We start from the raw sequence: 20,223 nt of genomic DNA, 5'->3' as shown, positions 1-20,223 counted from the left end.
TGCTGTGTGCTCCGGATCAAGTCCCTTGTGCTATTTACCCTTCCCAGCTCCTACAGAAAGTCACCTCCTTCCCTGATACAAAGGCTAAAAACCGTGCCATGCTTACACTATAAATGATAGCTTGGTTGTGTTTTTTTTTTGCCTGCTTGTTTGCTTACTTTTAAGTCCCTACAGATGTCTCCACTTGCAATTAAAATCTGTTGATGATTACATCGCCACATTAACTACCTAAGCCTAGTCTTCCAGTTGAGGTGGCATTTTCACTCCAAAATTGCTCTGGGGGAAGTTATGGGAGACTGGGGAAGGGAAATTAGAAGCAATTACCAAGATAGCCATTTAGACTCTCTCAATTCTTATTTTTAAAGAACATTTTATAAAATCCCATTCATCTGAACATTAATTAGGTTGACCATGCCAAAGAGTGCTTTGTTAAGCATGTTATGCTTTCGGTGTCAATTTTTGCACTTTTCTAGGATTTCAGGGCTTCTAGCTCAACAGCTTCAGAGTTCATATACCAGGATGTGTGTGACATTAACACACTGCTGGATGTTAAAAGTTGTGGACTATACAGTCACGAATGAGGTACACAACTTAGGGGCCTCTGCTTGAATAAGGACGTTTCAATCTCTTCAATGACAACTCAACACATCTACAAAAAGAGCTGTTTGGCAGTGAAAATATTCTCATTCATCCTACATTTTCTTCTATACTCATATGGTTTGCAGCAAATAGTGGGGTGATGTCAAATGGTGGCTCAACATAAAAGCCCAGTACTTCTAAAACTGACTGTCTCCTCAGCCAAACTTGTATTTAGGAGCCCCATCGGGACCTTAATTGTAAAATAATTTACATGCTTCCATCCCTTGAAACTTAAGTGTCTTGGGGGGAGGATTTTGCTGTTTTATGCAATGAACTGAATGGTTGTTATTTTTGCAACAATCAAAGGGATATTTTAGCTGACATGGCCTCAAAAGTATCTTCCAAAAATCCATCCCATTTTACTTGTTGCTAAAAAAAAAAAAAAAAAAAACAAACAAAACAAGACCACTCAGGAAATCTCTGCTCACAGAGAAGCCGCCTGATGTCTGCTCACAACCTTTTCCTCCAATATATTTCCTTGGAAATACAGTTTCTCATTCAGAGTCGTGCTGCAATTACTCTTCTCCCCCCATATCTTTGTTCCTCCAGCACAAACTCACACGAAATGTCAGGTCCAGAACCAATGGTTTAGTCACAGCAGTGGCTGCAGCGTTATCCCACAGACTGTGACCAGAATTGTGAGCAGCAGAAGGCAAAGCCACAGGATCCCAACTACTTATCTTAAGCCCTCTGAGTATCCTGAATGGCACTCAAGTCCCATCCAAACATGCTTTCCTTGCAGGAAGTCGGGAGCCACAGCAGAATTTGGTGCTGCCAACACTTCCAGATAGATCAGTCAACTATTGAAATATTCAGTCAACTATCTGCCAACTGCCTCAGTGCTACTACAGGAAGCCATCAGTCTTATCAAAAGATGCAACTTTTTGCTGTGTTTTGATCTAGATAAACACAATAACAATTTCCTTAAATAATATTAAAAATAAAAATAATAGTACAGGTCTACATGGGTTTGGACAATCAGAGCTTCCTCCAAAGTTTCTAACACAACCCCTTTTTTTGCCACAATCCAGAGTTTGGCACACGCTTCATGGGAATCTACTCCATCTAGCCCCAAGGGAAAATTCCAGTTCTCAAGGCTGCCCACTAAAAAAAAATTAAAAAAAAATAAATTGATTCCAGATCAGTGGCTGTGAACAACAACAGTAAAAAAAAGCACTTTCTTGTGAGAAAAGCTGAGAAGTGTCCCATTCCATGCACCTGCATTAGGCAAAATGAAAAACCCCAGCACCTCACATGAAGGTTCATGACAGTGTCCAAGTTTGAGCAGATCCTCAGCTCACTGAGCAGCTCTGTCCACAGATGTCTTCCCAAAGTCAGCTCTACTCTTCTTAGCACCCTTGCTTTTGCCTCCCTACCATGCTTTGTTTGCTGTTTATTTGCATGGTCCAGCTGTGAAAGAATCAATTAGCTGCTGTCCTGCTCTTTTCAAAGGAAAAAGAGCTCTCTATAAATCTTATTTTATTTTTTAAAGTATTTCAAAGACGTGGAACACAGTGCTAATATATAACCTTTTCTCCTCCTGGCCACTTGTTGTGACAGTCACCCAATAAAGCAACAGCACTAGCATGCCTGAGACCCAGCTTTGCCAATAGCCTGAGCTACAAAAGCATTTCAATCTCTACATAAATCTGTGCAGCAATAAACCCAATGCAGATGCATGCAAGCCTTGCTGCCCACATGAAGCCAGTCCCCAGAGCACGCATGGCTAACTCTGGCTCTTTGAGCACCAAACTGGATGATAAGGGCTCCCAAAACCCAAACAATGGCCACCTGCTTGCATTCAGAAACAAGCACTGTGCTCAAGCAACCTCCCTGCTGGAAAATGAAAACTTCACCAGGGGGACCTCTAACCCTGACAGCCACGGTTGTGGAGGACGGCTGATTCCTCAAGCTGCAGGACAGGGAGAAAGTCAGCCTGTGCTCTCTGCCTTGAAAACCCAGATGCACACCACAGTGGCGGGATGAAAGGCGTCATTCTTTGATATTCAAACACCTTCCTGACAGGAAAACAGGTTACAGGAGAAAACAAGCAGATCCAAGTACAGTGCTGTGTACAGAAATGAACTAATATCAAGCTTGACTGAAAAAGTTGATTAAATTAGTTTAATTTGGAAGCCCAAACAAACCCTGAAGGAGGTTCTTTGTTTATTGCTTTTTACCGGCAGCGTGCGTTACTGAAGAAGCACCATGTGGGCATGAAATATTTATTCATTAAATCTTTCATAAAGCTCCACGCTATCAGTTTCACTCAGGATATATTTATAACTTGTCAAAGTCCACAAAAAACATTGCTTTTCTTTCCCCCCCTACTCAACATCCATCCCCCTCCAGACTGTTTATGAAAGGATCAGGTTTTCAGTTTTCATTGCAGTAAGCGCACTCCTCAGCTCCACTGTTGCTTGTACACAAGGCACTGTTTCTTGAATTGTAACTGGATAGCTGCAGTTAAAATAATTCAGCCTTCCCTGTGCCACCCAAAAGGGACTGCTACATGCTGCAAAGCACCCTGCTGATTTATTGCACCCGTAGCAATAGACAGAAATAGAAGTCAGGCCAGCTAAGAGACACATGCTCAGAGATTCCCCTTCCAGGAGATGCATGCACAGTTTTAGATGCAAGGAGGGGTGAAGCCTGCCCAGCTCAGCATCAGGCAGGTGACAGGTTGAACAGGAAATTGCTGAGGAAGGGCACAAAGCTATGTAGGGATTGCCTGACAAACCCACTCACTGGTCAGGCAGAAAGCACCTGTAAAAAAACGTTTATTTTGCATCAAGAATGAGGACACTGCAAAGAGTATTTTCCTTTTCCCTCTCCAAGACCCTGACTGTCCTGGGACAGAAAGTCCACCCAAACAAGAGAAAAGGAGTCAGAAACTGCATTCATTTCAGCATTGGCGTGTCTGAGTCATTTGTTATCAAATCTCACTCCATCAGTGGATCCCCTGCTCGAACCCTTCCTTGGCTGCCAGCCAACCTGCAGATTAAACCCATGCTCCGAGTTGGGCTAATAACACACAAGGATAAACAGTGCCATAGGATCCTCAATGTTAGCTGTAAAGCGATGTAATATCATTTTACTGTATTTTTACTGACTACACATCTCAGTGCAGCACAGAAATGAGGATAGGCTACATTTAGAAATCCAAGTAAGTGTACTTTACATCTGTAAGTGTGCAAAAATCCAGGATCTGCATTAGGACTGTGCAGGGATAATTGCATTAATAAAACTCATCTCTAAGAAATTGTACCGATAGTTAGTCTGGATGTAGGCCAGGCCTACTTTTCCCATAAAATCCTAAACAATAAAAAAGCACCCCAAAGTGGATGCAGAGCAGGGTGCACTGCAGGGTCCTGTGCAGGTCTAGTGGCCACAGTCACTGTGCACATCCCTGCCTTGTTGGACCATGGGCTGCCTGGTCAGGCCTGCTCCCATTTCTCTTACTCCATTTATTTGTGAGAATAAATAAATATAAATACACCATAAGCACACATCATTGTCCCTGGAAACTAGGCCTGCTGGAAGTGTTTCTGCTGAAACAGCTTCTTGCTGGAAAATTAGGTTTTGATTAAAGCGTGTTCTTTTCTCGCCTTTAATAACCAGAGCCTCCTTCATGTACCATCTTCGGCTTTTTTTAATTTTTGCTGGAAACCTGAACCAACTCCTGTGACTTGGGTTTTCAAGTGCCTGGTCCTCAGCAGGGCCTGGGTTCCCCAAACACAACTACATCTCATGGGGCAGGAGGAGGATTCATCTCAGTATGCCTCCACAAGGAGAGGCCTAGCTAGAGTCTAGCCAAGGCAAAAGGACAAGGAGGGACCATCCCCCACGTCCAAACCCCATAAGGCACTGCTGCAATTCAAAACAACATTTGGGGCATTTAATCCCAGAAACAGCTGTTCTGATATTTTGGGAGGAGCGGGAAACAGTGACTTCTTCCAAAGGAAAATACTGAGGAGAAGAAAGCAAAGGCTTTGTAAAGGAGGAAAACCCACCTTTTCTAAGTCAGTGGGACCAAAAATTCAATAGAGAAGTACAAAGATTGACCTCAGCTGATGGGGTTTCACCCTAGGAGAAATATTCCTCTCTGCAGAGAGCCTGACAGCACCCCACCCTAAAACCCACACACCTTAACTACAGGGACACTGCAGAGCCAAGGCTGGGAGCCTCACAGGAGGTGTCTTCCCTAAGGACCACCTTCACCACACTCCTGAAAAACTTCAAAAAAAATAATATATGTTTAATCAAGTATTTATTTTTCCCCCTCGATAGCCTGCATCACCACAGCCCAAAGCTAAGGCCAGAGCAGCACAGACCTCATTTCTCACTCGGTGTTTCTTTGTCCAAGTCTCACAGCAGAAATACCAGGAGAAATCATTTACTCCCAAGCCCACCTTACAAACCAGCCTGCACTTCATCCCTACAAGGTTCTCTGCAACTCTGCCTCTAGACCTGAAAAATCATATTAAAAAGAAAATCAAATAATAATAAAAAGGTTGACTTCAAATAATCAAATAAAAAAAAAAAGTTGACTCCAGCCCCGCAGATCTGGAGATGCTCAGAAACTCTACATTTAATGAAATCAACAACTCAAATGTTTTGTAAGGCCTGTCCCACTGGCCATGCTGTGCCACATTTGCACAGTAGCTCAATGATTACTTACGTTCCCGTAAGACACACGGGGACCTATTATGCTTGGTTTACCCCAGAAGGGCCTCATTTGGCAATATGAAGTCTCCCGAAAGTAACTAAAGCCAACACCACGTGCAAAAGATTTGCAGCTCCACACAGTAGCAAAAAGACTATTTTTGTGATCAAGACAACATTATCCTGACACTGCACGAGAAATGGGCTAACTCTTGAATTTTCACACCCCAGACTGAGCCATCTGACTCTTGTCAAGGAAGGGAAGGAAAAACTCCCGTGGGTGCTGTAATGAAAATATTTTCTTCTCAGGAGCCAGAATGCAAGGGGCTGCGTGGGGCTGGCGGGGAGATGCTGAGCCAGGATGCGCTCCAGTGATCTCCAGCTGCTGCAAGCTCCCAAGAGGCAATGGAGGCAACTGACACCCTTCCACTAGGGCAAATTTCAGCCCAAACACCATCAGCTCTTCAGCCAAGGCTAGCATTATATTTACCTCCCTTTCTTTCTCTTCTCCCTTCTGCCATCATTAGGAGAGCAAAGAAAAAAAAATGTTATTTTTTTACATGCTCATTAAGTATGATCTGCTAAATGTTCTATGCCAATGCATAAAGCTGCCTACTATGCTAATAGAATATTTAATTGACATTTATTTGCTGACTAGTTATTTATGCTAACGTCACCCCTGCATAATTAATACTCTGCTAAAGTTGACTTGAAAAGCACACATAAAACACTGCACTAAGAGTCATTTGCAGTGTTTAAAATAAAGAAATCCTACAATCTATTTACATTAGGTTAGTCTAAATTTGGTTTTGATGGAATAAGAGGATAAAGACTAAGCAAGTTGGTTTTTTTTTTTTTTGTTTTTTTTTTTTAAATCTATACACTACTTTAGAAATATCCACAGTCTTTCACAGTACAACCTGCCAAAGAAGATTTCCGAGTTTCATTTCACTTGGCTCGAGGGCCCGGTTCTTAGCGGATGTAAAACAGCATAAGCTCAGTGAATGCCTACTGATTTTCTCCAGCCTCGAGCTCTTAGGAAGTAATATTTCAGGTGAGCCTTCAATGAAAGAGGTAAAGCAGAGCCAGATCTGCTCTCAATTATACCAGTTGAAAAGCAAACTCATCTCAGATAAGTCAGAGGAGGCGAGCCAACTCCTCAGAAAGATAAAGGAAGTCCGCCCTGCCCATCTGATCCCTCTACTTGCACTATAATCACTGAGCTGCAGGCACAGTCTAAGTTTTATTTCCTCTGGGATGAGATTACCAGGGGAAAGTTGGCTTCAGCTGTAAAAAAACATCCATGATCGCCTTTTCTGAGAGCAGTTCTGAAGGCCTGTACCTATTTGCAGAAATGTTACCTCTGTCACCCTGAAGAACCCTGTGGACAAGCTTTCTGAACACAAGTGACGTCCAAAAATGGGGTTGAAAGGCAAGTGGCAGGGCCACATCTCCACCACCACCCACCAGCCTCAAAGTGTCCTACAGAAAAGCATTCAGTGCCCACAGGGCTTCTTGCATGACACCAAATCCACACATTGAACACTAACTGACTACTCAAAACTTGCTTTTCTCTTTTTTTTTTTCTGCCTCGCCATCACCCTTTGCTGTTCTTTCCATGCCCTGTGCCCTATTTTGTCTCAATTCCATTATTTTCCATTGTATCCCAAACCTGGTGTCTGTTCTAACCATTACACCCATTGATTATTTCACTTGAACTCTAACAAAATGGGAAAAATGGCCCAGATGTAATTTATTTCTTTAATCTATGTATTCATCTAGCCCACATGTTGCACACAAATGAGCTGTGGAATACCACAGATCACCTTCTGACTGTGTAGAAACCAGTGAGCCATCATGCCATGAGTACTACCATTGCCAAACAGATCCACTTCTCCCCTTGCTCACACCTAAGATCTCAAAGAGCAGGACTTAGCTTTTTGATAGACTCGTATAATGACTAAAAAAAGAAAAGGCTATTAAGATTCCCATCTGAAACCTGGAATCTGTAATTAGACCTCTCTATCAGTCCACAGCAGGACTGAGGTAGGCTACTTGTCACAGTACGAAATGTCAACCTAAATGGGAATACAGTTGTCATTTGAAGGCAACCCAGTTTTGTGTGTCACAAAAGTTTTATCTAATTTTTAATCCGTACCCTGCCCACAATGCAACCCAGCACTTGAAGTCTGAGTGAAATTCTCCTCCTTTTGCCTCAATTTAATATAAAAGTTAACCTGACCTGAGCAGCGTACAAACACCTATTTCAAAATGACCAAATGGTGATATTTGCCTTCACAGAGTAAAGTGTTCAGCACTCTCTGGCATATTTTCCCTGGTGGAGCTCAGCACCATGCAAGAAGGATTCATTACATCCTAGGATCAGGCCTTTGAGTTTTTATTCTTCTTATATTGGTGTAACGGAAAAGTAGAGGCTGCTTTCCTACACAGTACAACTGATCATTGTGATCACCGTATCCATGGCTAGATGGTGTTCTGAGGTTTTCCCATCTGCACCAGTTCATTGTAAAACCAGCATATAGACCTGGTTCTCTCGCTGTTGTATTCCTTTACATCTCCAGCCTCCTCTGCCTCCTGGTTTACACTGCAAGCAGACGAGATCACCGTGAGGATCCACACTCCAAAATGCCCTATTTGAATTTCCATCTGTCAATAACGCTAAAGCAAAACCACTGCAGCAATTACATGTGTACACAATAATCTTGTCGTCCAGTGTTTTTAGCGCATCCCAGAATGCATTAAGATAGTGCCAGGAGAGATTCAGCTCTGTTGGCTCAGCTGTAAACCTGCAATCTGTACAAAAACACCCAAGTGTCAATCAAAAGACGTTCCTGCTCTCTGCATGTTTCACAATGCATAATTTAGCTACTACGCTTGTCAGGTTCTCCACGCTGCTCTTCTACCCGATGGTAAATGTGTTCATGAACCCAACTGTCATCAACAAAGGAAAACAGCACATGGAAATAACAGGCTAAAGGAGGTGAGAGACCTCTTTTTCTTTCTCTGTTGAGGGAATTACGAGTAAGGAAAAGTTTAGATAGACTTAAATTTTTAATGCTCAGTGAGTAAGAGATCCCAAGGGATGAAGGATATGAAACAACAACCGCATCGGCTCTGTGCTGAGGAGGAGGATGGAGCTTGGTAAAACATATGAAGCAACGAAGGAGCTGTCTCTCATTCCATACAGGTCACTATAATGGGGCAATTTTAACTAACCAATGGAAGGTCTACTTTACATCCCACACCTACAGTGCAGAAGCCAAATCCCACCTTCCCACCACACTCCTGCCACTGTCAACAAACTCTGAAGCACGTCACTCTTCCTCAAATGAATTATAGTTATTGAAGGGCCCTGACAGAAAGGATGAAAATTTCAGACTCAACTACATCAGGCAGTACCTACCCCACTGGTTTACCCCACGGTTAATACACAATAAAAAAGAAATCTCTGTCCCAGGACGTGACTTTAGAGCTGATCAGTGCCAAAGCTACAGACCATAAGGACAGCTTCACACTTGCCTCAGCTAGTTCATGAATAAACATCCAATTCATTCAAATGAGTTCTATATTAACTAATTTAAATAATTTTCATTTTGCTTTGAATGGTAAACAGATCTATTCTGCCAGGATAGTTGAGTTTGCAATTCAAATTACACACCGATTTGTAATGAGAAAAATATAATTAATGGCAAAGCTTGAAGTAACTACAATTTTACTCCTTTGATTTCCTGCAGGGAAGGGGGATGGAGGGTGAAGCTTGCAGGCACATGCACACTCACACTGTCCTTTGATATGCCAATACATTTTATTACAAACTGAAGCATTTGGGCCTCAGCCCTATTTTAGTGCATTATACCATAATGTCAGGGGAGGACATAACATGACTTGACATTATCCTTGCAGGCACCATGATGCAAAACTAACGTCATCCAATAAATAATAATGCAACAGTCTGTAAATTAAATGACTTCCTTCTATCGGGATCATAAACAATAATTATTTGGCAGCTGCCCCTTAAAAGCTCTGTATGCGCTGAACATTAAATCAAGCTCTATTGATTTGGTAAACTGAACCAGACTGTTTTTTTTTTCCATCTCTCTTCCATCTATTGAAATTCTCCATCCTCTCACTTGTACCAGTGTTGTCTGGCATCGCATTTACAAGACTCACACTGATCAGTCCTATCTGCTTCCTAAGCAGAAACAAAGTATTGTACCAGTGATAGTATTTTGCCCACTAAGCAACTCCTTCTTGGCAGATATGCCTTTGGCTCCTGATTAAAAACAAATTGTAACAACAGGTAACTGGCCCTGCCCATTCTGTTTGTATGGTCTTGCCAACAGATAGCCTCATTGTGATCAATATGTGCAGAACTGGGCCCCTAGGAAACAAGACCACATAATTCAGAGCTGCCTTTTATTTCTTCTGAAGGTTTGACAACAAAGTAGTGTGCAATGCTAAACTGGCAGAAAACCTCAGTGGAGTTTATTGGGAATGACAGTTTCTTTTTTATCAAGGCAAGGTCTGATCTTTCAGGTTTTACCAGGTAAAACTCTCGGGACTGTAGTGAAGTTCAGTTCATTAAGATACAGTCATTGATCAGCAAAACAATTAAGCACAGGATGAACTTCAGACATCTGCATAGAATGAAGTCCAGTACTCATAAGCTACTTTCCAAAGCTGGCCAGAGCTCAGCTCTCCCTACAGCAGACAAGAGGCACTCCTGAACATCCAGCCTCCTCCTTGTACTGCCCCCATGGGAGCTACAATCTTTTCAAAGCCCACCTTTGACCACAGGCCAAATCCCTTGAGCAAACACACAGAGGAGCTCTGTGATTTATCAATGCATTTAGGACCTCCCTCTTTTCCAACTGATGGAAGTCCTGAAGGCTCAGATGTTCTGGGGTGTTTTAGATGTCTCATTCCAAAACACAGCTCAAGCTCTTAAATGCTTACATCTTATGGTGAGGGAAAAACAAAACAAAACAAACAAACAACAAAACAGAAAACACACACCCAAAAAGCAGGAAAGTTTCCCAGATTTAATACTCTGGCATACAGTTACATCACCTGGACAGAAGAGAAAGGAGCCATCACACACTCCACATTTGCGGTCACTCAAGCAAAACAGTTTACATGAAGTAGCCACAGCCCAAAGAGCAGACTAACATTTTCATGAAAAGCAGTATGCCTCCAGTTATGAAACAATCATTATTTTCTATTACAACAGTCGATAAAATCTTTTACCCCTCGACCCTGGCATTTTGAGATTTAGTTTATGGCATTGTACACCCTTATGGTAACATTGATTATAATCCACATAATAAAAGGCAGTTTAAGACACTAATAAAATTAAAAAATTAACCCCTCTTACATCATTTGACTTATTCCTAAACCAACAGATTTCTCTGACATATTTTTTTGTTGTTGTTGCTGTTGTTTTTTAAGCAATCAATTTTCTGTTTATTCAAAAGGCAGTCAGATCCGAACAAAAAGATAACAGTTCAGCTCAGAGTTCAGCATATGCAAGGCAGGAATGAGCCTGTTTCTGCTCTAATCCATAGACTACAGCTCACTTCCAGAGGAATTAAGGCAACAGCTACACCAGAAGTCAAGCGTGACACACAAATGGTACATATACTTTTTCAACGGTCGTGTGAACAGCAAGTAGAAGAATGACTTCGGCAGGCAGAATTCTTAAACGAGACTTTTCTCAAACACATTCACAAGCCAGAGGCTAAACATTCATCTCTTCTTCCCCCAGCCCAGAATAAACTGGATGTACAGAGGGAATACATATGAGCAACGGTGACAAGAATACCTCTGCTTGGAGCTACGTAGTGGTAAGAATGCACAGCTGTTCTGTTGCTGTCCACAGCAAAAATGAACAAACAAATAAACCCACCACATTATTTTTCTTAAACATTGAGGATTAAACGTATTATTAAAAAACTGTTCCACATGGAATTTACAGCTCTTGTATTCAGCTTTTGTGCACCAAAAAGCAGAGAATCAGGACACACCCTCACTTATGCTGACCGAATTTTGCTATCTTTATTGATGTGTATCTACCATTGGAATTAAAGAATCTGGCAAAAGAAGGCTTTAAACTTCCAGGGCAAAATATTTGAATGCACAGCCAACTTCTGAATTTGGTTACACCCAAATATCTTGTTAATTCTAGTTTGTCCTCACCCGGAATTTAGTCCTTCCTTTTTGCAAGTACAGGACAATTTTCTGCTCTCACTGAAAGTCATGGCTTGGCAATTTAGTAATGCATTTCATTGTTAAGATAACCTCATCCAGAAGCTTCTTCTCTTCTTAACAGCATGGCAAAAACTTCTCCCCTGGAGGCTGACTGGAAAATTGAATTACCCACTGACCTATGGAGACATGGCCATGAACTGCCATACAATTTCAGTGGAATTCCATCACCCAACACCAGTTGTTGGTGTTGCATCATTCAACACCACCCCAACACCACCCAACAAGCACCTGGAGCACTTGTTCCACATTGACTGGAAGTCTGGAGACTAACCATCAGTATGGCTCTAGCAAAACACACAGAACTCACCATCCGGAGGCATCAGGACCTTATTATTCTGCGTACACCAGCCAACGGGGTGAAGGTCTGCTGTCATTACGTCACACCAGAAATCCGCCCTGCGGTCATCTCCATAGCCGCAGTAACGAAGCAACAAGAGCTGTCCACATGTTGTAATGATCGTAGCCACCCAGTATGTGTCCGGATTGCTCTTGTTGGCCACTTCTAATTTCATCCCTGGTTGGAAACTGCTTTGAAGGCTGATTTCAACCTTACAGAATGAGAAAGGCATGGTGTTACTTTTTCTTCTTTGCAGGAAGACTCCCTGTCTGACTAAGCAAGCCAACACTGCCACTAAAGAACAGGTCTGGGATAGGACATGAGTTGATTGGGCTCCTTAATACAACTACCTCCTTCCCAGTCTGCCCAGGATCATGCCTACTTCACTAGTACATACCCCATCATGAAAGGTCCCATGTACTCCAAATGGGCTCACCATCAGTGTCAACGTCAGGTGCATCACTTTTAGGAGAGGGCTGGTAGCTGCCTTAGCATCATCAATCTTTACATAATGCTTGGGAGAAAGGTGGGTCACCCTACTGAGGTTACATTTCCCACCCCACAGCTCCGTCAGGCAAATGACAGGATGCGTGCAAGGTAGAACAGGCAGGCACTGAGCACCTCTGGGAGTTAGGTCCAGCTATAATAATTAGTCATATAACAACACTGAGGCACCTCTTGATGTATGACAAGCATCACAGGCTGAATGCTGTGCCAAGCAGACCGAGGAGAGCATTTCCACTAAATCCATGCCCAGCAGCTCAAAGCACAGCCAATTCACTCTCCCAGCACCTTGGTAAAGAAGGCAGGATCCACGGCTGAAAGAAGCAACTGGCTTGGGATCACTGTCCTGCCCTTTGATGGACAGGTCACTTCCATTCATCTCAGCAGTGACAGGTCACAAATAATTCGCCCATGGACACTGGAGGCACCAGTGCATCTCTTAGAGTGTATCTCTCAGTCCCTGCAGGGACTGCTATGGGCACATCGAAATCGATCTTCCAAGGGCCAGTGGGGTGTCTCGAGCTGCTGTTGGTACAGAAGAGGTAGATACTGGTCCACTGTTTGCAATGCCAGCTTTGTCTTCAGAAGTCCATCCAAAATTGAGCCTGTGACTCCCTATGAGATGCTTAAGGATGGATTCTTAAACATTTCTAAGTACATTATCTCCTACAGAGAGATTTTACAATCTGGTTTAAGCCTGTCTCTGATTTAGTTCTCATTTACATGACAGGTTAAAATGCCTCTTCTGCTCATAGAGATAAATGTATTACAGTCTACATAGCCACCTGCAGATTCATACTTCAGGTTGCCAAGCTGAAGAAAAGAAAAAGAAAAAAGAAAACTGAGCTCCTCTGGAATATCTAGCACTGCCTCACCCACCCCACTCCAGTTTATGACATGAGTGGTGGCCAGCCAAAGCCATATATTATTTGCAGATTATAACACTACACATGCTTTTAGTTATGTAGACACTTTCATCAGCATCAATGCCTGAGTCAGAACAGCTGAGGTTGGAAGGGACCTCTGGAGATCATCTAAGATTGAGAAAAATCCATGACATTTACTAGTTTAGTCATAAGACAGGATTTAGCTCTTGTGATGCTCAGGGTCCTCAAGAATAATCCAGGATACATGGCCACTTGTGGTGTCTCTCCTTGCTCTCACCAAGAGTAAGGACCAAAGCAGTATTCTAGAGGCAAGAGACTTGTGACTGGAAATCACACAAACTGGGGACAAAACAATCGAATTTCTTTGAGGGCCTTCCAGTTCCTGGACAACCAATTTTTTGGAGGATGAAGTTCCAGACTGTGAAGCATAGACACCAAGGATAATTCCCAGCATAAACTTACATCACATCAACTGTCCCAGGTGTGGAATACCACAATCAGCAGGCTGCAACAAGCATCTTCATGCACCTAAAGAAATCCATAAGGACTTCACGAAGCACAGAACTTCCACCTGGCTCCAGTATTTGGGTAAGGGCTCAGAGCAGAACCCTGGGACAAGATGCTCTTTCCAGACATCCACTGAACCAAAGATAAACTAAAATAAAACTTCACCACTGTCCTGTAATTCTCCAGTACAGAAAATTACAGTCCTTCATCCTGCAATACTCCAGTGTTGTTAAAATGAAAGCAAAATAAATAATGGAGGATTGTATGACTTATTTTTTTCTTTTCAGATGTTGATAGGAGAGAGAGGCTTTTCACCACTGCTGCTCCTCACTTCCTCAAAAAAAAAAAAAAAAATCAAGAAGGCACCTGAAGACAAAGGTAACTTAATAACATGAAGGCAGTCATCAAAATGGAAACTAATCCTAAAGTAGCAACAGATTCTTTGAGGAACTTCCTTCTCACATGCTCCACAACTACACAGCTCTCAAAAAATGTCTCTGCCAGTAACCAGACTCAGTTTAAGTGAGCTGAGAGCATCACAGCTAAAAGCCCTCTCTTTCCTGCTTAAGATGCCTACATCCTCCAGAACATTCATGCATGCCTTCAACTATGATGAACCTGTGCATCAATTTCAGTTCTGTCCATGTCCTTGTGTAAAGGCAGGCTATGAACAGCACACAGGTGGGCTGAGCAGAAGAGGTTAGACAACTGGATGTAGATGGAGAAACTGGTCCCATACAATGAGATCTTTGAATGCAATGGGCTCTGCTTGAAGACTCCTTCTTCAAAGTGTGCTCCAATCTTCTCCATCAGTCAAAATTTCAGAAACTGTGGATACTACTTCTGCTAACATGGACCGGAGGAACAGACCTTGCTGTAACTACCAGGGCATATCCAGGACTCCTTCATGTCTGCACAAGCCACATTCACCCAGGAGGGTCATCTGCCCAAGCGTTTGGCTCCCACACTACTGAGGCAGCATCTCCAGGAAGGAGGCTGCAAGATTGTTATTCTATTCAGTGGCTTCCTGTGGGCCATGCTGGACTCTAGTGCTGAGTGAGCCTGCTAGTCAGTAAATCACACATTGAGAGGACACCTTCAGATAAATCAAGCAGTCTTCTGAGATCAAGCTCTATGAGTTGTGATGGATAGCAATAAAACAAAAAGGAAAAGGAGAAACAGTGGAATAATAAAAAAAAAAAAAAACATACGTACATTATAAACATTATAAAAATATGAGTATTATAAAGCGACATAAACCTTGATCAATGACCAATCTGAACCCAGGGCAGATGACAGAGTGTCCTGAGTTGTGACTGCAGTCAGTGCGTGCAAACTGATGTCACCTAACACAAGCTAGAGTGCCAGGAGCTGCACCAGGCAGCACTCAGCTTTGTTCCCATGCAGGCTGTCACATCCTCAGAGAGCCAAATCCTACACCAAATGGTCAGATCCCACTTCAGTTGGGCAGGAATCCCCTGAAAACCAGAAGAGGGAGCATGCTCAATGCTTGCGAGGCACAGCCAAAGCACATACGTGTTTGAAGGAGGTGTGGGGAGCGGCACTGGCTCCTGTTTCTTCCAGGAACTCATCCCAGTTGAAGTCTGCATCCTCAATGCTGGAGCCCTCATCTGCTCAAAAGAAAAATAAAAATAATAAAAAGGAAAAAAAAAAAAAAAGAAAAAATAGAAAGAAAGGAAAGCAGCCTACAACACAGCCAAAGAAGGCAAAAGCTATGTCAGAGAGTTTGGGGGTGAGAATAGCAACCGATATAAACATCAACACAAGGAAACACAGAAAGCTTGTTTAAAGATCTGTGCTTAGCCAGTCTGACCAGCTCTTACTGCACTTTCAGCAGATTTGGGGACTTCAGCAGCCACCACTGTGAGACCAGAAGTCACTCTGCTTTCACAGCAGCAGCGGAACAACCTCACCATAGTGCAATAGGGACTTGTGCCTTTGCCACAGGGGCACTTGCTGCCTATCCACTATCTCTGGGGTGTAATGGCCCAGCCTTGGGATCCTCAGGACTGTTAATTACAGCAGCTTCCTGGTGATAATACTAGGAGTTGCTTCTGTTGGCCGAGCAGCCCGCAGAGCAAATACCCCAACCCTTGTGACTGTGGAGCCCCAGTTTCAGTGCTGCCACCCTATCTGTCCCTGCTCAGCCTCCCTCTGTCCCAATACATCAGCCAAGACCTCCATGGGACCATTCCCCCAGGGCTACAGCTGCTTTCCCCTTAAACCTCCTGTACCACTCACAAAACTGCTCCCTGCATTTCTTCTTGTCCCATTTCAGATTTGGGGTTCTGTATCATTCCTCCCCCATCCACACCATTGGCCCACACACGATCCTTCCCCATGGCAAAGGAGCTGATTTTACTGCTCTTTCTTTTTCTGCATCCACGCCAAGCAGAGCAGAGCTGAGGCCTCAAACCATCACCAAAACACACACAGCAATAATTAAAAATAAATCTTCCTTCACTTACAGAAAAATCAGCCAAATCTGATTGTTTTCATTTTGTTCCCAGGCAATCTCGCAAACCCAGTTTCATCCCCAGAGCAAAAATATTTACAGTCTAGCAATGAGCCCTTCGCAATAAGCATTTATCAGGCAAACTCTGCGAGACCCTTACCTGCCCAAACATTCATCAGCATGGTCATGATGTAATTAAAGTGACTCATGACAAACTGAATTAAGAAACCTCCCCAGACAGTTTTATGAAGAAAACAGCAGGATTAATTTATTGCAATTATTGCTACAGGTCTCCAGTTTTCAGGACTAGAAAATTATATTGTGCAATAGGAATCTCTCTTCATTAAAAGGGGAAGAAATAGGTTTTATTTGCTGCCCATGGAGCCAGACATATATATGCAATGGGAAAAAAATGTATTGGAGGAGGGGTTTTGAGTCAGAGCTGGCAGAGGGTAAAAGATTTGTCTGGGAGTTCAAAGAGGAGTGCTGAGCCATCATCACCCTTAAACACTGCACTCTGCTGCATCAAGGCTAAGGTCTGACTCTTTACTGCAAACTCAATTAACCTGCTTAAGTATGAAGATGTAAATCAACATTTACTCCCATGATAAGATGGCTACCAGATGAGTTTTCAACTCAGCTGGACAAGAAATAGCCCAACCCCATGATAAAGATCTGGAAGCAGACAAATTCAATGTAGAATAAGGGATGGGCTTTGTTTCGTGTAGTGCAATCGTTGCAAAAACCTCCAGGCAGAGAAACTGTCCCTGGTTGAGATACTGGACCTAAAATGAGGGCCCTGTTCATTCTTGGCTGACAGACAAGTCATAGCTTAGCCACGAGGTAGGAACTTGGTGCAAAAAATTGCTAAGACTTTCTCTCATCTATAACATGCAGGCGGGCAACTTTGCTGATCAGGGAAATCCTTCAACCTTAAAGTCTGCAACCCTGTGGAGTTAATGTTTTAGAGGAGAGCCAGGTCCAAAGATTTCAAAGATTTTAGGACTCTACAAAACAGTATCAGAGTCTGTAAGTAGATGGTTAGCAGATATGGTTGTCCATCAAAGCCTTAAAATTACTTCTATGTTTAAGCAACTTTCTACCCTGAGCACCACCAATCCCAGTCCCACTAAGTCTATTACTTACTACTTATAATCTATTACTGTATTACTATATCTGATGTGAAAAAGCGAAGGCAAAAAGTTAAAAGCCCATCTACTAAAAGCACATCCCCTCTGCCTGGTTGCTCCCTGCTTTTGTGGCCATCTGAGCCTGTGGTACTCGGATGGGCTGCTCAACAACTGCAAGGACATCTCCTGAGGACATCTCTAAGTCAGTCCAGGGCTCTCTCCTGCTCAGCTATTTCTTGTTCAAAGCATGAGACATTTCTCTCAGCCTATGATGCTCTCTGTATGTTCCCAGTTTTCATTCCTTCTTTTTGTTCTAACTTTCTGAGGGAGTCCATGCAAGTTTCTGTTTTTCTCCATCCTTACTAAATATTCTTATGGAAGAAATAATTACCACAAAGCAGAATTTTCAAGCAGTTCAGTATATACATCTTCAGCCCATTCAGGGAGCGATGTCTCCAGGGCGACAAAATCTTCTCCAGAATTTGGCAACAGTAAGTTAATTATGTTAGCGTTACAGATGCTAGTTATGGATGCAACAAGTCCTTTACAATCTTATCACCCATGACCTACTCTGCCACGTGCCAACACGGAGCATCACTCGCCCTGCTGCTCCCACAGCCTCACCAGCAGGTTCATTCACATGCAGTCCAGCAAAACTCCCAACAGCATCTGTTTTCAAAATCAGCCAGATCTCTCCTTCCTAAACCCAAACAGAGAGGCGCAAGCCCTGGCAGTGCTATTCCCCCAGTGATGAGAGCTGCAGCCTTCCCTCTCCGTCAATCCATTTCTCTCCAGTCTGACTCCTCTACAGTGTTTTATCTGCAGACTTTATCAGGAAATTACTTTTACAAGGTCTGTAAAAATAATGACAGAGAATTCATTTATCATGGCATCAGTGTTTTATTTTCACTCATTTTACCACACAGGATTGTGAAGGGACTGTAAGCTTCCTTTTTTATATTTTCTATTTTATTTGTTTAATAGCTTCTGTTCCCTTTTAGAAATCTGGCAGAGGGTCGTTCAGAGCAGACACAGCATAGCCCTGTGGTCAGAGCAGCCAAAGGAATGGGGTTACACCCCTAATCCCATCCACGTGTGTATTAATGGGACTGTACACAACTCTCCTCGTCCATCACAACACCCCTACCAATGAGGAGCACAAGACAGCCTTCGTCAACCTCTCTCATGTTTCTGGAGATCCCTGATTAAAAGGCAGACATGGAAAGGCAAAGTCCTTCCTAAAAATTACAATGACAACAGTGCCCACTCAAGAAGTGATTATCCAAAGCGATTATTTGTTCGTCCCTTCCCAAGTCACAGGCTCCAACAACGAAAGTCCTGGCTCTGCTGCAGAGATCCCCACAAGATGACAAAGTTGGCATTAGGCTTATTTTACATATCAACTCCCTTTCCAATTATTGGTGCTTAGGCCCAGTGCTCTTTTTTAATGAGAGAGTCAAGGCTGGCTAGCCTACAATATGGTGATGTACAAACAAGCCTAGGATGGCAAATAAAATCAACCAGTCATTATCTCTGAGCCTCTCAATGGCTTTAAAGTGCTCTGCAGTCCTCCATGCATTGACATGATAAAAATGCAACTATTCCAGCTGTTATCAGCCTCCCAGGACGTCTGGCTACAGGAAATAAAGGGAATAAAAGACCCCAAACCTGTGGCTCCAGAAACACAGATTTTTACCTGAAGGAGAACAATTTTGGAAATGTAAAAGGTTTGTGGCAAAATTGTTAAGCCATCTTATTTACAGGCACATAGATGCATTTGTGTAGAGCTTAGGGATATGGTTTAGTGGGGACTGCTAGCGTTAGGTCAGAGGTTGGACTCGATGATCTTGAGGTCTCTTCCAACCTAGAAAATTCTGTGATTCTGTGATTTGTGACGTTGGTCACTCACAAAGAACTGAAAGGCAAAATGATTCAGCAATTAGGTGAGGGCTTGGGGCCAGTGGGGAAATCCTGATCAACAACAAACCTCCTAAATGGTCATGGGAGTGTCACCAAGATCCTTAACCTCAAAGACATCCAGGAACCACAGGTCATTCCAAAACTGATGTCTACAGTTGGCCAACTGCATCTCACCCTAGAGGATCCCACCTCTTTCCCATGGATATAAATGGATCCAGTGGTGATAAAAAGCTGCAGGTGTCCACTCTGGAAATGTCTGAATTAGGGCACATCCATCACACCTTGAGATGGGGATCCACCTCACACAGGCAACTAGGATCAAGATGTTCCTGTATGCTCCAACCAGGGTTACTTTTATTTATGCTCGCTGGGGAAAAAGCAGGCAGCTCCATATGGTGACTCAACCCAAAGGCAACCCAGCTCTAATGTTAAAACAGGATGAATTGCTTTTTGGAACTACATCTCCCTCTTTGCTGGTGATGACTAAATTTTTTATTTATTTTTTAAAGTGTCTTAAGGCATCTCAGCTCCAGATTCAGCTGTTAAAGCTTAGGTGATGCTCAGCAGTCATCTCTACATGTCATCCTAGGGAAGTAGGGCTCTCTTTCATGTCTATAGAGAACCCAAGGCAGTACTTGGGTTCTTACCTAAACTAACATAAGTGTCCTGTTTCTTTCAGGTGGGATGGATCTTAACACGCTCCCCCAAATTTCTGGGGTGCTAAGGGACAAACAGTGAGAAATGGACCTAAGGCAGAGCTTTGGAGCTTGACTTGAGCACAGGGCTACCAACAGAGCACAAGACAGCACCACCTGAGAGAACAGATGCAAAAGGCACTGAAGGGAAAGCATGCAGAGTTTGAAAGCTTTC

General features: G+C 43.0%; 1 protein-coding gene across 5 annotated transcripts in view; it reads right to left on the bottom strand.

The window, feature by feature from the left end:
- The window catches only part of SFMBT2 (Scm like with four mbt domains 2), a 180,711-nt gene that overhangs the window by 145,564 nt on the left and 14,924 nt on the right, over positions 1–20,223 (bottom strand). For all 5 annotated transcript variants that reach the window (XR_014319395.1, XR_014319396.1, XR_014319397.1 and 2 more), the window contains exons 3-4: positions 15,364–15,458; positions 11,900–12,140 (exon numbers count right to left, since the gene is read on the bottom strand). Coding sequence is in view for 2 of the 5 variants with exons in the window: in XM_082783944.1 (XP_082640070.1) it covers positions 11,900–12,140; positions 15,364–15,458 (336 nt within the window). In the remaining 3 variants the exon portion in view is untranslated. The remainder of the gene's footprint in view (positions 1–11,899; positions 12,141–15,363; positions 15,459–20,223) is intronic.

Source organism: Aythya marila (assembly GCF_965140915.1).
Source record: "Aythya marila genome assembly, chromosome: 1".
Classification (NCBI taxonomy): domain Eukaryota; kingdom Metazoa; phylum Chordata; class Aves; order Anseriformes; family Anatidae; genus Aythya; species Aythya marila.
The sequence above is the reverse complement of the archived record's forward strand: the minus strand, read 5'-3'. Positions and strand labels throughout refer to the sequence as shown.